Raw genomic sequence first — 17814 nt, 5'->3', positions numbered from 1 at the left:
AAAAATAAAAAGAATACAGGGGTGCTTGTTGACTCTGATGGTTAAGCGACTGACTTTGGCTCAAGTTATGATCTCGTGGTTTGTGAGTTCAAGCCCCGATTAGGTCTCTGTGCTGACAGCTCAGAGTCTGGAGCCTGCTTCAGATTCTATGTCTCCCTCGCTCTCTGCCCTTCCCTCCCCCCTCTCTCTCCCTCTCTTGAAAATGAATAAACATAAAATAAAATAAAATAAAATAAAATAAAATAAATATATTTATTGATTTAATTTTTTAAAAGTTTATTTTTGACAGAGAGAGAGAGAGAGAGAGAGAGAGAGCGAGCATGAGTGGGGGAGGGGCAGAGAGCAAGGAAGACACAGAATCTGAAACAGGCTCCAGGCTCTGAGCTGTCAGCACAGAGCCCGATGCGGGGCTCAAACTCACAGACCGCGAGATCATGACCTGAGCCAAAGTCAGAAGCTCAACTGACTGAGCCACCCAGGCACCCCAAAATAAATATATTTTAAAAAGATCAGGTAGTAAGAAGTCCTCTGCAGAGAATTTAAGTAGGGTTATCATAGAAGTCGCTTTTTCTTTAAATATGAAATGCTTCACGAATTTGCGTGTTATCCTTGCGCAGGGACCATGCTAATCTTCTCTGTATTGTTCCAATTTTAGTATATGTGCTGCCCAAGCAAGTGCTAGAGGCCGCTTTTAAAAAACAGGCCTGGGGCGCCTGGGTGGCGCAGTCAGTTAAGCGTCCGACTTCAGCCAGGTCACGATCTCGCGGTCCGTGAGTTTGAGCCCCGCGTCAGGCTCTGGGCTGATGGCTCGGAGCCTGGAGCCTGTTTCCGATTCTGTGTCTCCCTCTCTCTGCACCTCCCCTGTTCATGCTCTGTCTCTCTCTGTCCCAAAAATAAATAAAAAACGTTGAAAAAAAAATTAAAAAAAAAAAAACAGGCCTGACTGCTTTCAACAAGAGCCAAATTATGGAAAGAGCCCAAATGTCCATCAACTGATGAATGGATAAAGAAGATGTGGTTTATATACACAATGGAATACTACTTGGCAATGAAAAAGAATTAAATCCTGCCATTTACAGCAATGTGGATGGAATAGGAGGGTATTATGCTTAGTGAAATAAGTCAGTCAGAGAAAGACAGATATCCTATGTTTTCACTCATATATAGAACTTGAGAAACTTAACAGAAGACCATGGTGGGTGGGAAGGGGAAAAAAATAGTTACAAACAGAGAGGGAAGGAGGCAAACTGTAAGAGACTCTTAAATACAGAGAACAAACTGAGGGTTGGTGGAGGGGGTGGGGGAAAGGGGAAAATGGGTGATGGGCCTTGAGGAGGGCACTTGTTGGGATAAGTGCTGGGTGTTGTAAGCAATGAATCACCAAAATCTAACCCCAAAACCAAGAGCACATGGTATACACTGTATGTTAACTTGACAATAAATTACGTTAAGAAAAAAAAGAAAGAAAAGAAGACAGGCTTGAGCAATGGCAACTTGATCAAGGCAAAAGGGCCCCTAACGACCACTTGGCTGAATACACAGGCCCATCAGGCGGCCCACATCAAAATATCTATAAGCCCTAGCTCACCAATGGGCTATTTATATCCAGGCAGTTACCAAAAAGGGGAAAATTTCATATGTGCCCGTGTCTCCTCACCTTCTTGCTTTAAATACAACCTCCACCCACTGCCTCCTTGTGGACAGTCTCTCCTTTGCAGTCCTGCCTACCCATCCCTTGCAGTGTATTCAACAAACTTCTTTTTTGTTGTGCTTTGGGTGAGCCCTTTCACCGTCCATGCCACCATCTTCCACCCAATCATCGCCTCACATTTGGGGGCCGCCATCCGACTGGGCAGAGAGACACCGTGCGTTATGTGGTAGAAATACTGGGTGGCTACTTTAGACTGGATAGCCAGGAAAGTCCCTTAATATTTAGACTGAGGTCTGAATAGCATGAAGAATCCAGCCTTGTTAAGCTACTAGAGGTGAGGCAAGCATTCTTTATTTATAATTCTTTATTTACAAGTTTATTTATTTTGAGAGAGACAGAGACAGCGTGAGTGGGGGTAGGGGCAGAGAGAGGGGGAGAATCCCAAGCCGACTCTGCACTGTCTTCCTGATGTGGTGCTAGAACTCATGAAACTGAGATCATGACCTGAGCCGAAATCAAGACTCAGTTGCTTGACTGACTGAGCCACCTAGGCTCCCCCGCAGGCATTCTATGGGGAGGGAACAGCTAAATGCAGAAAGTCCTAGGACTGTTAAATAGATTGGCTGGTTCAAGGAACAGAAAGAAGGCCAGTGAGGCTGGAGTGTAGTGGGGAAGGGGAAAACTATTATGAAGTAATGTTATTTTACTTTATTATTTTTTATTAAAGAATAATTGACATACAACATCGTATTAGTTTCAGGTGTACAACATAGTTGGTTAGAAATTTATATGCATTATGAAATGGTCACCACAAAATCTAGCTACCATCTGTCACCATACAAAGTTGTTAAAATATTATTGATTATATTTCCTATGCTGTACATTACCTCCCCCTCTTATTCATTTTACAACTGGAATATTGTACCTCTTAATCCTTCACTTATTTTGTCTATCTTCCCACCCCCATACATATTATTTTAAATGTGAGAGGAAGTCATGGAGCGTAGTGAGTCGCAGAATGACTTGACCTGATTTACGGTTTTGAAAGATCACGATAGTAGCCAGTGGGAAAAGGAATGCCAGGGTCAAGAGTGAAAGAAATGAGACTTTGCGAGACTGATGTAGTGACCCAGGTGAGAGGTAATAGTGACTTAAACTGGGATGGCAGTGGTGGAGGCAGTGAGAAGTGGTGGATTCAGTATTGATCTTGGAGATTTAGTCAAAAGGATTTGCTGATGAATTAGAAGGATTGGAAATTGGTAGGGAGATGGAGTGGGGGGAAGAGAATGAAAGAAAGAATAAAAAAACTCCTAGGTTTGGTTTTTTTGTTTTGTTTTTGTTTTTGTTTTTTTGACTTGAATAGCATGGTGGATGGTGATGCTTACCGATGTGGATAAGACTGAGGGAGGAGAGCTATGGTCCTGGATGCTGTTACCTAGGGGAAGTGTATAGGAACAGAAAAGAGCCCAGGACCAAGCCCTGGACTCTCCCCAGCAACTTAAGGTCTGGCTGGGGAGAAATCAGCAAATGAAAATGAGAAAGGGTGGTTTGTCAATCAGGTAGGAAGAAAACCAGCAGAGTGTGGTTTCTTTTCAACCAAGAGAAGTTTTAAGAAAGAAGCATTGGTTTGACTTGCTACTAAGTTTCAAGAAGGAAACAGTGGTTTCATTTGCTTCTTCATTTGGAGCAGAGTCAGTAACAGAAAAATCATTCTTAGCTTTGGAAATAGAGAGGTCTGGTTATGTCACAAAAAGTCTTAAAAGAACAATGGGTATGGTTGCTTGTTTGGAATAGGTTAAGGAGAAATTATGAAGTAGGAATTAAATGTAGAATATTAGAGACAAATCTTTCAAAGAATCTTCCTGTGAGGGGAGCAGAGACATGGGGTAGTGTAAGGGGTCAAGGTAGGTAGTTTTTTGTTGTTGCTTTTTTAAGTGTTTATTTTTGGGAGAGAGAGCAGGTGAAAGCAGGGGAGGGGCAGAGAGAGAGGCAGAGGACCTGAAGTGGGGTCCAAGCCGACAGTAGAGAGCTGGGTGCAGGGCTTAAACTCATGAACCATGAGATCATGACCTGAGCCAAAGCCAGAGGCTTAACCAACTAAGCCACCCAGGTGCCCCTGTTGTTGTTTTTAGTTAAAATAGAAACCAGAACATGTCTGTGTACAGATGGAAATGACCCAGTAGAAGAGGAAAGACTTATGAGGTAGGAGCAAGAAAGGATAATTGGTGGAGCAAAGCTCTGGGGAAGGAGAGAGAAGAAAGGATCTGGAACACAAATGGAGGGTTTGCTTTTAACAGTATCAAGACCACTTCACGAAGAGGAGAATTTGGAACTGAGAAGACAGGGTGTTGGATGGAAAATGTGGATTACATTTTGAAAAAGTGGCTGAGATGGGGCGCCTGGGTGGCTCAGTCGGTTAAGTGGCCGACTTCGGCGCAGGTCATGATCTCGCGGTCTGTGAGTTCGAGCCCCGCATCGGGCTCTGTGCTGACAGCTCAGAGCCTGGAGCCTGTTTCGGATTCTGTTTCTCCCTCTCTCTGACCCTCCCCCGTTCATGCTCTGTCTCTCTCTGTCTCAAAAATAAATAAACGTTAAAAAAAAATTAAAAAAAAAAAAGAAAAAGTGGCTGAGAAGTGACAAAAATAGCGGAAGAAAGGAAGACAATGAGCCATGAACAAATGAAGAGGGAGTTACTAGGGTGATGACATCTTGGTGTAGTAGCAGTTGGCAGTACTTTAAAAAAGATTGGGTTTTTGAAGGAAAAAGAGAAATGATTTGGAGGAACATGAAGAGCAGGTTTGAAGATTAAAAAAAAAAAACAAACTGTGAGAAGTAAAACAATCTCCTCTACTTGGAAAGTTGCAAGAGAGGTAATTTTGCCAGGTGATAAACCAGTTTTCAGTTGGAACAGGAAGTTGATGGGAACATTTAGAGAAGAGGTGAAGAATAAAGGGGAAATGACTGTTAGCAGATGTTGAAATCTAAAGTGTGGAGTGAAATGGTTAGAATGGTTGGTGAAAAGTGGACGCTGAATCAGATTAATGGAAGTAGTGGGTAGCATGGAGATGCTAATCAGGGTAATGGTGTATGACCTGGAGGCTACTGGTTGTGAATGAGTGAAAAGGATTATAAAGCTCAAGGGAATTATCTATTTTGTAATCTCTAGGGAGGGAGGGAAGGTGGGTAAACTGTTTAAGATGAATAATATAAAGCTACACAAACTGTTTTCTCTTGCAGGTCTCAAGGTATGCAGGCTATTGGGTTAGAACTGCTAATTTTTCATTTAGGATTTTTGCATTTACAGTTATAAAATACTCTATAGATTTTCTTCTGGTGTTATGATTATTAGGTTTCTTGTTTGTTTTTTATTTTTAGAGAGAGAGAGAGCTAGAGTGGGGGAAAGAGGAAGAGGGAGGGAAAGGAGAGCAAGAGAGAGGGGGGGAGAGAGAGAGAGAGAGAGAGAGAGAGAGAGAGAGAGAGAGAGAGATTCATAAGCAGGCTCCATGCTCAGGAAGGAGCCCCACAAGGGGCTTGATCCCATGATCCTGGGATCATGACCTGAGTGGAAATCAAAAGTGAACACTCAACCACTGAGCCACCCAGTCCTCCTGATTGATTTGGTTACAGGATTTGATTATCTTTCAAAACAAGCTGGTATTTTTCCAAGTATTTTCACACTCTGAAACTATCTGGTCTAGTGTATTTTGGTGTATAGGGTCATCTCTGATTACACTTTTAATTGTAATTTTATGTAACTCAGATTTTCTACATTTTGAGCTTTTTTGTTTGTTTTTAAGTTTACTTATTTTGAGACAGAACGCAAGTGGGGTGGCAGAGGATCCAAAGCAGGCTCTGTGATGACAGCAGTTAGCCCCATGCAGGGCTGGAACTTATAAACCAAGATATCATGACCTGAGCTGAAGTCAGACACAACCAACTGGGCCACCCAGGCGCCCCCTGATTTGGTTATTATTAGTAGTAGTAGTACAAGGAGGTTTTTTTTCTCCTATTTGTACTTCTTGAGCCAACTTTTTTTTTTTTTTTTGGTGCCAATTGTTTGAATGAACATTTCCCTACTCCTATTTCTGTACTAGTAGAATTCCATTTGAGACTCTGGAAAGCCCTACAGCAAAGGGCACACGGGAGAATTGATGAAGTGGCTAAAACTGGAAAAAGGGAACTTTAAACTGATTCACTTCAAGAAAGTTTGCAGCTAAGAACATATAACCTGCCTACTCTGAGGTTTCATTTGTGGAAATCCATGCAAAGGTCTCAGTGTTTAGAATACAACCTATTGGGCAAAGGGGGTGGAAAGCTAACCCAATTGTTAGAGCACTGAGTGCTTGGCAATTTTCGTAATAAGCTATTCCCAAGTGATAACTTGAAGTGGTACCACCAAAGGAGTACAATACTGTACCCAGGGCTCGTTGGGAAAAGTACTAGGTTTAACAAAAGCTGAAAAGATGTTTAAAATTAGTTAAAATATAACCCTTTTAAGTCTCCTACATACTAGTTATGTGAAACAAAACTGCAGCGGATGGTGGAAATTTCCCGTTTCCTTAACAACACAAACTGGATTCCCTGCCAGTCGGATACATCCCACCCAAATCCAGTTCAAGAGTGCCACACTTTTTCCAGCCTTTTCACAACTACCTTCCTAAGTGGGGTTTCCCGCCATTTCACTTCAACGAATGAAAGGTTTCCCCTTCCCAGATTCTCCACTCGTGGGAGGCCCGAGCCTACGCGGCTTCCCACTCAGGCGAGCGGCGGAACGCCAAGCGCAGTAGGCTGCATTACGATCCCGGCGACTGAGCAATAAAGGTGACAGCCCAAGCTGTACAAGTGCTCAGCATCCGACGAAAACCCGGAGGCGACAACACCCACGGCAGAGCGGAAAGCCCGGCAGGGCAGCGCGCGGGCCCAGTGCCCGCGCACGGAGGATGAAGCTCGGCCGTTGCCGGTAGGAGCGAGGGTTGGGGGCGGGTTTGCCCCAACCCGACTCCGGATTGGTCAGGCCCAGAGAGCCGAATGACGACAGCCAAGGAGAACGTCTGATTTGTGTGGTGGGCGCGGGCAGGCGGGGAAGCGCATTGCGCAGGCGCAGCTGCTCGGCTCCTCTCGCCCTAGAGCCCCGGCCCAGCTCTCGCGGACAAGTCCCGACATCGCGTGCCCCCCCTCCGGGACCGCCTCCTCCCCCCTCTCGGCGTCGTCGAAGGTAAACAATAGTTGGCCGGCGGGCGTGGAGTGTGTCTCCCGCCGCCAGATTCGGCGGGCTGCGTGGGACCGGCGGGATCCCGGCCAGCCGGCCATGGCGGGGCTGTACTCGCTAGGAGTGAGCGTCTTCTCCGACCAGGGCGGGAGGAAGTACATGGAGGACGTTACTCAAATCGTGGTGGAGCCCGAGCCGACGGCTGAAGAAAAGCCCCCGACGCGGCGGTCGCTCTCTCAGCCGTCGCCTCCGCAGCGCTCACCGTCGACTCTTGCTGGCAGCGAAGTCTCGGGGAGAGGCCCGGCGGCGGCAGCCCGAGAAGCTCGCGACCCTCCCCCGGACTCCGCGGCCTCACCAACTCCCGGTCGCTGCTGCCGCCGCCGTTCCTCAGTGGCATTTTTCGCCGTGTGCGACGGTCACGGCGGGCGGGAGGCGGCACAGTTTGCCCGGGAGCATTTGTGGGGTTTCATCAAGAAGCAGAAGGGATTCACCTCGTCCGAGCCGGCGAAGGTTTGCGCTGCCATCCGCAAAGGCTTCCTAGCTTGTCACCTCGCCATGTGGAAGAAACTGGGTAAGTTCGCTGGCTTGTTTGTCTCTTCTTCGTGCAGTTGAGGGCTCTTATAAGAGCGCCAGCCCCGAGTGGGCCCCCGGCACCCAGATCGCTACAAAGTGCACCTTGGTTGTAAGTGAAGTCTCTCCTAGGTTGAATAGCGCTTTCGAGGGTGGAGGGTCGGGCGAAGTGGTTTTGGGAAAGATCGGATCGCTGTCTCCCCGCAGTCGGCCCGCGCTTAATTTCCACCTTCCAAGGACCCAGGGAAGCGGTCCTCTCCCAGCGTCACTTTGGTGGCAGCCTGCGGAAATGTGTTTGAAACCTGGCGCCAGATTTTGGCCAAAAGATGAACTGAAAATACGTTGTTACCTGGGCCACGCGCAAAGGAAGCGGGAGACGGCAAAAATGAGAGTGCTTCCCAAGAATCTGTCATAATTTTGCTCTGGAAGGACTTGTCCCTGTCGGTTGCCTCCTACCGGTGGTGTCGGTTCACCAAATTGACCCCGGGTGGTTGGTAGTTGAAGTATACTGCAGACTAATTTAATAAGGTTAACTGTAATTATCCAACGAGTTAAGTCTTGGGAGGAATTCGGTTGCTTATCATCAAATGTTTTAAAGATCTTTATGCTTATACTGCTTATGGGAAAAAAAAAAAAGCGGGGAATGCATTGCTATGTCTCAAACTGGCCCCGCCTTAGGCGTGTGTGTTAAATTCGACTAGGGCTTTTTAAAAGTATACTTTTTTTTTTTTTTTTAATAGTTGCCTTAGCTAAGCCATCAGATAATTCTCACCAGTTCTCACTTTTACTACTTGAAAGTTGTAACTGCCGGTCAAAGTAACAGGAGAAATTACTGATATGCTAAAAGGAAATAGGTTTATTTTTAAAAATTCAGCAGAGTTGTAGTTTCCTCTAAGCTTTAAATGTTTTCTAAAGCAGCCATTGTTTCTGTACCCAACATGTGTTATACAGAGTTATAGGTGCTTATCCATTACTCCGAATGAATGGCATGAGCCTTTTTTTAGAGAGAGGATAATAACCTCTGTCATTTAAAAAATTCTCTTGTTTGTGGTAGCATAATATTGCTTTATTTTCGGCAGTGGGACAGGGGGATAGAAGAGTGTAAAAATTGGTCAAATAAAGAACAGTTTTTATAAGGTATTGTCAGAGTTGTAGACTAGCTTCTTTCAAAGTCTGTTTTCTGTTTGTCTGGCTTTCTGCCAAGAATTGTTTGATTGACTCATAGAACAGCCAGTCCTCCTGTCAGAGGCGTTTCCCATCCAATCCCAGAGGCCCCTATTATTTGTTTTGTTTTCATGTAGGCAGAGCAGAGCTGGAAAGCGTTGCAGTATATTCCAGAAATATGTCATTTCATTGCCTACAGGGCAACTAGGAGTGGACATCAAGATAGAGGAAGATTAGACACAAAGAAGTATTTAGAGGCCTATTTATTTTGCAGTACACTTGGAGCAGCATGAGTGTGCCATATATTTGAACTAAAAGTATAAAGTATAAACCTTGTTACTTGAGCATTTTTTTAATAAGGCAGGGACCATGCTGTCAAATGTGAATGTGTATGTTTTTTGACATACACATACTTTTTAAATCAGACTTTCACTCTTATGAGGCATAGTTTAGAGCCTTATACACCAAACGGATGTTAAAGTTTGCTTTGTTCCACAGCTAAGCCTTGTACTCAAAACTTGAAAAAAAAATATTGGGGTGCCTGGGTTGCTCAGTAGGTTAAGTTGCCTGGGTTGCTCAGTAGGTTAAGTGTCCAACTTTGGCTCAGGTCACGATCTTGCTGTTTTTGAGTTCCAGACCCTACATTCAGGTCTCTGCTGTCAACACAGAGCTTGCTTTGGATCCTAGGTTCCTGTCTCTTTCTTCCCCTCCCCCACTAATTCCCTCTCTGTCTCTCAAAATAAATAAATCTAAAAAAAAGGAATATGCTGAGTATATGAAAGTCTTGACACAGGAGTTGCAGATTTTTTTTTAAGTTTATTTATTTTGAGAGAGAGAAACAAGCAGAGGAGGGACAGAGAGAGGGAGAGAGAGAATCTCAAACAGGCTATGCGCTATTAGCTCAAACTCATGAACTGTGAGATCATGAACTGAGTGGAAATCAAAAGTCAGATGCTTAACCGACTGAGCCACCCAGGCACACCCAGGAGATAAAGGTTGTTAGAAAAAAATTGTTCTTCAGTCCCAAATTCATGGATAGCCCCTCATTTTCTGTATAAATGAACTGCGTTTATAATTTATAGGGTAAGCCCTTCCCAGTCCAACTTTAGACTCTTTATTCAATTTTATTTGTTACCCACATTTCTATTACATTAGTCTTTTCACCGTCCCAGAGCACATTGAAATACTCCATTTTCTTGAATTCTCCCCCAGAAAAGAAAACTGAAAAATAAACTCCTCTAAGTTTCTAAGTCAATATGTTTTCTTCTGTGAAGGTTTCTGTTTCTTTTGGAATTAAGCATCCTTTGTTTCTACTTTTGTAGTGCTCCTTAGGTTATAGCAGTGGTTCTCAAACTTTCTGCTCTCAGAACCCTTTTTACTCTTAAATGATTGAGGACCCTGAAGAGCTTTTGTTTATGTGGACTACATCCATTATATTTGCACTGTGAGAAATTAAAACTGAGAACATTTAAAAATACTTATTAACCTATTAAAAGTAAATCAAATGTATGTTAATACATTTAAATGAACATATTCATAATTCATCATATTCATTATTCAATAAATAGTCATTATTAATGTATAATTAAAAATTTTTTTAACATTTATTCATTTTTGAGAGACAGAGTGTGAGCGGGGGAGGGACAAAGAGAGAAGGAGGGACAGAATCTGAAGCAGGCTGGAGGCTCTGAGCTGTCAGCACAGAGCCCGATGTGGGGCTTGAACTCATGAACCATGAGATCATGACCTGGGAGGCTTAACTGACTGAGCCATCCAGGCACCCCAATATATAATTTAAGTGAAAATGCTTTTTTCTGAAATAAATACTGAAAGAAATATTCTCATATCTGTTTCTGCATTCAGTCTATTGTGTTGGGTTTTCTGGTTGAAGTATATAAAGAAAAGGCAACCTCACATATATAATAGGAAAAGGGAGGAATAGTTTAGTGGTGTTTTCAGATAATTGTGGATATCCTACACCAAAGTGATAGTTTCTTAAGGTTGGTAAAAATGGAATCTGAAACCTGATTGATTGGTCTGCCTTGCACTTTGAATGAATCATGAATCATTACCCATGTGTAATTTATGACATGGTACATTAGTCATTTGGGAAATAATCACTGAATTATGCCGATTTTCGAAATATTGACATTTTATTATGCAATATGAAAATATCACATTTGTTAATATTCCTGATCTCATCAGAAAAGTCTTAAGATTGGGAAGCTATCAAGTTCACTGTAGTGAATACATATTTTCCAAAATGTGAGTTTTTAAGCAGCAATTAGAAATTCATCGCTGGCAGGGCACCTGGGTGGCTCAGTTAGTTAAGCATCCAACTCTTGATTTTGGCTCAGATCATGATCTCACGGTTCATGAGTTTGAGCCCCAAATTGGGCTCTGCGCTGACAGAGCAGAGCCTGCTTGGAATTCTCTCTCTCTCTCTCTCTCTCTCTCTCTCTCGCCCCCTCCCCCACTTGTGCTCTCTTGCTTTCTCAAAAAAAAAAGAAAAAGTTTATCACTGGCAACAAATACTGCCAGTTGTTTTTCTTGAAGTCAAGAGCTCACTTTGTACATATTGTTTACTTTTTATTTATTTTTTAATGTTTTTAAATTTATTTTTAAGTGAGACAGAGAGCACAAGTGGGGAAGGGCAGAGAGAAAGAGAGGGAGGGGCGCCTGGGTGGCGCAGTCGGTTAAGCGTCCGACTTCAGCCAGGTCACGATCTCGCGGTCCGTGAGTTCGAGCCCCGTGTCAGGCTCTGGGCTGATGGCTCGGAGCCTGGAGCCTGTTTCCGATTCTGTGTCTCCCTCTCTCTCTGCCCCTCCCCCGTTCATGCTCTGTCTCTCTCTGTCCCAAAAATGAATAAAAAACGTTGAAAAAAAAATTAAAAAAAAAAAAAAAAAAAAGAAAAGAAAGAGAGGGAGACGCAGAATCTGAAGAAGGCTCCAGGCTCTGAGCTATCAACACAGAGCCCAATGCAGGGCTCCAACTCAACAGCTGTGAGATCATGACCTGAGCTGAAGTTGGATGCTCAACCGACTGAGCCACCCAGGTGCCCCTTGTTTATTATTTTTTTAAGTTTATTTTATTTGAGAAAGAGTGTGCTTGGGCACATGCATGGGGAAGGGGCAGAGAGAGAATCCCAAGCAGGCTCCATGCTGTCAGTGCAGAGCCTGATATGGGGCTTGAACTCACGAACCGTGAGATCGTGACCTGAGCAGAAATCATTAGTCCAACGTTTAACCAACTGGGTCACCCAGGCGCCCTTCACTTTGTTCATTTTGAAGAAAATGTATGTCAAATGCCCAAGTGTTGTTAATATAGTTTATCAGTCTTGCAAGTAAAAATGATGGTCCGTGAAAAATGGGCTAGGTCATTTCATAACTCACAGAGTCAAAGGTACTTTTCCTCTAGACAGGCATAATATGCAACAGAAGCCTGTTGTATGTACTTCCCTTTCTCTACAGAATATAAAAAGACATGTGTTCATGGGTGGAGGCTTAATAAAATTAATTTTTTATTGTGACATCAAGGACATTAAGTAAAACTGGTTTGGTTCCTCCCCCCCCACTTGGTTTTTTTTTTTTTTAACTGTAAGTGGGTGGCTATGGAGAATACAGAGACTACGAATTCAGTTTGGTGTCACTGCCTTGATTCCTGCTAAGGCACCAGCAGTTTTACAAACCACTGCTTTTGAACCATCAGTTCAAATGTCAACACAGTGAAAAGGGCAAATAAGCTCTTAGAATTATTATGAAAAGAGTTTGGCTTTGTGAAATCCCGGTAAAGATCACACAGACAATTGTGAGATGACCATTATGTTTTTTTTCTGTCTTTCAGGTAAAGTTTGAGGTCTTTTGGTTGGGGATGCCTTACATACTTCATAATGAATCTCTTAGAGCTGATTTCTTGCTTAAAGTAGCTGCTAGTTTAGTTGAATTTCTGTGGGTGAAATGATTAAATTGGATTTTTTACTTCTATTTTTTAATACAGAAATTTTTCCCATTTAAAAAATTGTGGTAAAATACATACAGGATTTACCATTTTAGCCAGTTTTATGTATACAGTTCAGTATACTCACAGTATTGTGCAACCATCACTATTGTCCATTTTCAGAATTTGTTCATCCTCCCATACAGAAACTGTAATCATTAAACAGTAATTCCCTATTACCCTCATCCCTAGCCCCTGGTAACGTCTGTTTTACTTAGTGTCACTATGAATTTACCTATTCTAGGTACCCCGTATAAGTGGAATCATGTAATATTTGTCTTTTTGTGTCTTATCTCACTTAGCATAATGTCTTTAAGGTTCATCCAGATTATAGCCATGTATCAGGATTTTTTCCTTTTTAATGGTGAATAATATTCTATCCTATGTATATATGACATTTTGTCTATCCATTCATCTGTTGATAGACATTTGGGTTGTATCCACCTTTTGGCTAGCATGGATAATGCTTCTATGAACATAGGTTGTTTGATTCTGTTTTCATTTCTTTTGGGTGGAAACCCTAGAAATGGAATTAAAGTCTTTTTTTTCATATTATTTTCTTATTTTCTTTACTCTTTGTTCCCAAGTTATAATATGTACCTAATTTATGTGTATTCACATGTATGCGTTATTCTTGTGTTACGCTTGCCTTCTAAGAAATAATGTTTTAAAGTTTGTGCTTTAAAAAAATTTTTTTTAATGTTTATTTTTGAGGGGGGGGAACATTTTTGAGAGAGAGAGACAGAGGCACAGAATCCAAAGCAGTCTCCAGATCTGAGCTGTCAGAACAGAGCCTGACGCCGGGCTTGAACTCATAAACTGTGAGATCATGACCTGAGCCTAAATCAAGAATCTGATGCACAACTGACTGAGCCACCTAGGTGCTGCTGAAGAATAGGTTTGGCAGATAGTTTTCATTTTCCTTAAATTTAGAAATGAGACCAACACTGAAAGAGAATGGGAGGGATAGAAGGAAAGATAAGGGAAAGTGTGATAGAATTAAATTTGAAGAAGAGTTCTCTTAAATCAGAGAATTTAAACCTGTATCTTTATTTTGGTTTGGATTTCTGTTTTTACTTTCAAGGACCTTCACCTTCTCACACATCACATGTTCGAAAGAGTTTGCCATATTTATCCAGTACTACATTTTTTCTATTTTTGTCAATCATTTCTTTCGATCAGTATTAGATAATTTTTGTTACCACATGTTTTGGCATATATCAGTAGTTCATTCCTTTTTATTACTGAGTAGCATTCCATTGTGTAGATACACCACAATTTGTTTATCCATTCACCTACTGATGGACATTTGGGTTGTCTTCAGTTTTGGCTATTACAAATGTGTAAGGCTTTACAGTAGGAAGGCCACTAATGTAGCAGGAATGATAGAGAATCATGTTTAGTAACCATCATAATAATGATTCAATCAGGAGACATAAGTGAATGCTAAAACTAGTGGGTGAAAATTTGAGGAACAGAATTATATTAGTTTCTTAAAGGTGTTATAATAAATTAGCATGAATTGAGTAGCTTAACATAACAGAAATTTACTCTTTTATGGTTCTGGAGGTCTGACATCTGAAATCAAGGTGTTAGCCTCTGAGGGAGAATCTGTTCCATGCTCTCTCCTAGCTTCTGGTGGCTTCCAGCAATCCTTGGCATTTCTTGGCTTGTAGATTTATCACCTAGTTGCCACCGTCTTTTTTTTTTTTAAGATTTTATTTTTAAGCAACTTTTTTTTTTTTTTTAAGGTTTATTTATTTGAGAGAGAGAAAGAGAGGGGACAGGGAGAGAGGGCGTACACACAGTGGGGAGGGCCAGATTGAGGGAGAGAGAACATCCGAAGCAGAGTCCACGCTGTCAGTGTAAGACTGATGTGGGGCTTGAACTTGTGGACCGTGAGATCATGACCTGAGCTGAAATCAGAAATCCATTCGGATGCTTAACTGAGCCATCCAGGCACCCCTGTTTTAAAGCAATGTGTACACACAAAGTGGGGCTGGAACTCACAGCCCTGAGATCAAGAGTTGTGTGTTCCACTGACTGAGCCAGCCAGGAGCCCCATCCACCATCTTTATATCCCTTTCTCTGTGTCTTCTCCCCTTCTCTTTTAAGGGCACTTGTTCCCTTTAAGGGCACTAAATCCAAAATTTAGGGCCCAGTCTAATCCAGGATGATCTCTTAAGATCTTTAACCTAATTACACCTGTAAAGATCTTTTTCCCAAATAAGGTCACATTCACAGGTTCAGGGTGGACCTGTATTTCATTCAACCCACTACAAGGATTTTTTACATGGGCTCAGATTATCTTCCCACAAAATACTTATTAATTACAAGAGGAAAAAGATTAGAGTGTAGAAACCTGGTAGACACGACCTTAAGTGACCAAAGGTAGTGTTATTTTAATGAATAAGTTGAGATTGCATACTGCCAGCAATGAGAAGATATTTAACACTTCTGTGTTATTCCTGCCAAAAATGCATAATCTGAATACAAACATGAGGAAACATGAAACAAACCCAAATGGAGAGACATTCTTGAAATGATTGATCTAGTACTCTTAAAAAGCATCAAGGAAACAGAAGAATTTTTCCAGATTGAAAGGCTAAAGAGGTATGAGTAAATATAATAAAGAGGTCCTGAATTTTATCATTTTATTATAAAGCATATTGTTAGCATAATTGATGAAAATTTGAATGAGATCTGTAGATTAGTTGGTAGTATGGTATCAGTGTTAATTTCCTGATTTTGATGGTTGATTGTGGACCTGTAGGAGAATGCCCTTGTTTATAGGAATTAGATACTGTGATAGTACTTGGGAGTGATGGGATATACTGTTGGCTATTTAGTCTCTATCTGTTCAAGAACAAGAAATTCTCTGAATTATTCATGCATAATTACTTCATTTTATGCAAAAAAGAAAAAAAGTAAATCCAAAGAAACAGGTCTCAGAAAGATCAGAAGCCTGGGTATCTCCAGGAATTTAAGTAGCAGTTTCATCAGGGCCCTGCTGCTGAATGCATACCAGATAGCCAAGTCTGTATTTATTTGTTTTACTAAAGAGGATAAATCAGAAACAGCAGTTGCATTTAGGATCACCACTGAATGTAATCCACTGTCGTTTTCTAAGAACTGTCAGAACTTTTGCAGTGGTCAAACTATAGAATTAAATATGTTGGATCCCTACCCCTGCTTTCATGTTTTAATGGTGCCAACCAATCTTTGTGATTCTTTGAGAGATGAGATAATGCTTTTCATTTACTATTTTGGAGGAGAGTATCATTGTTGGGGTGCTCTAAAATCTTAACACTTGGCCTCTTCAACTATAATAGGCTTCCTGACTCGTCAATTAAGAGCTATGAGGAGAAGCTATTAGTTGCTGCAATTATTTGGGGACTAAACTAGCTGTGGCACCCCAAAGGCAAGGGAATTAAAAGCAAAAGTGAATTACTGGGACATTATGAAGATAAAAAGCTTCTGCACAGCAAAGGAAACAACCAACAAAACTAAAAGGCAACCAACGGAATGGGAAAAGATATTTGCAAATGACACATCGGACAAAGGGCTAGTATCCAAAATCTATAAAGAGCTCATCAGACTCCACACCCGAAAAACAAATAACCCAGTGAAGAAATGGGCAGAAAACATGAATAGACACTTCTCTAAAGAAGACATCTGGATGGCCAACAGGCACATGAAAAGATGTTCAACGTCGCTCCTTATCAGGGAAATACAAATCAAAACCACACTCAGATACCACCTCACGCCAGTCAGAGTGGCCAAAATGAAGAAATCAGGAGACTATAGATGCTGGAGAGGATGTGGAGAAACGGGAACCCTCTTGCACTGTTGGTGGGAATGCAAATTGGTGCAGCCGCTCTGGAAAGCAGTGTGGAGGTTCCTCAGAAAATTAAAAATAGACCTACCCTATGATCCAGCAATAGCACTACTAGGAATTTATCCAAGGGATACAGGAGTGCTGATGCATAGGGGCACTTGTACCCCAATGTTTATAGCAGCACTCTCAACAATAGCCAAATTATGGAAAGAGCCTAAATGTCCATCAACTGATGAATGGATAAAGAACTTGTGGTTTATATACACAATGGAATACTACGTGGCAATGAGAAAAAATGAAATATGGCCTTTTGTAGCAACGTGGATGGAACTGGAGAGTGTGATGCTAAGTGAAATAAGCCATACAGAGAAAGACAGATACCATATGGTTTCACTCTTATGTGGATCCTGAGAAACGTAACAGAAACCCATGGGGGAGGGGAAGGAAAAAAAAAAAAAAGAGGTTAGAGTGGGAGAGAGCCAAAGCATAAGAGACTGTTAAAAACTGAGAACAAACTGAGGGTTGATGGGGGGTGGGAGGGAGGGCAGGGTGGGTGATGGGTATTGAGGAGGGCACCTTTGGGATGAGCACTGGGTGTGGTATGGAAACCAATTTGACAATAAATTTCATATATTAAAAAAAATAATAAATAAAAAAAAAATAAACTAGCTGTGGCATAGGCTTGGGGTTCCACTGAGCCTGAGGTGGACTGGATTCAAAGTGCTATTTAGTACTTGGTCTCCATGAGCCTTAGCCCATAACCAGTGGACTGTGGTTGTGTTCTGTAGCTCCAGAATTATTATCTTAGAGCCATCATTCATTAGTTACTCAATGATGTGGGTGTTTCTCTTTCCTTGGTGTACAAGTACATGTAAATGGCCATATACCATTTTGAAGAAGGTTAATGATTTCTTTAATTAAACTAGGAAAAGTTTTTGGTTTTTGTTTTGTTTCTTGTTTTGTTTTGTTTTTGATTCTGTGAATCAAATAAGGCCTTGTGAGTGACCATTCTGGAGATGCATTTTTTCCCTCTGCCCTGTTGTCAGTTAGGTAAGGTAACCCTACCAACTTTGCTTTGCGTTAACTACTCCTATCTAACTACTCCTATCTGATCTCTGTAACCTCATGGTTCTCTAATCCCTACACAGATCAAGGAACCCATTTTAGTTGCAGCTTCTTTGACTAATATTCTTGCCTCAAGAGAAGGGTCAATAAAATGTGTTTAAAAGATTTTAGTGTTGGAACGCTTGAGTGGCTCAGTTGGTTGAGTGTCCATCTTCAGCTCAGGTTGTGATCTCACAGTTCGTGAGTTTGAGCCCCACGTTTGAGCCCCCTGCTTTAGATTCTGTCTCTGCCCCTCCCATGCTCATGCCCTGTCTCTCTCTC

The 17814-nt window shown here is 41.9% G+C and overlaps 1 protein-coding gene and 1 non-coding gene across 2 annotated transcripts in view; one reads left to right on the top strand and one right to left on the bottom strand.

The window, feature by feature from the left end:
* Window positions 1–572: 572 nt before the first annotated feature.
* LOC131498694 (U6 spliceosomal RNA) lies at window positions 573–675 on the bottom strand. Its single transcript, XR_009255564.1, has one exon. It is a non-coding gene; the product is annotated as a U6 spliceosomal RNA (small nuclear RNA).
* A 6072-nt stretch (window positions 676–6747) lies between these two features.
* PPM1D (protein phosphatase, Mg2+/Mn2+ dependent 1D) overlaps window positions 6748–17814 on the top strand; it is a 50546-nt gene continuing 39479 nt past the window's right edge. The window contains exon 1 of the mRNA XM_058705917.1: window positions 6748–7431. Coding sequence (XP_058561900.1) covers window positions 6960–7431 — 472 coding nt within the window. The 5' untranslated portion in view covers window positions 6748–6959. The remainder of the gene's footprint in view (window positions 7432–17814) is intronic.

Source organism: Neofelis nebulosa, chromosome 16 (assembly GCF_028018385.1).
Source record: "Neofelis nebulosa isolate mNeoNeb1 chromosome 16, mNeoNeb1.pri, whole genome shotgun sequence".
NCBI lineage: Eukaryota > Metazoa > Chordata > Mammalia > Carnivora > Felidae > Neofelis > Neofelis nebulosa.
This window is presented reverse-complemented; position numbering and strand designations above follow the sequence as displayed.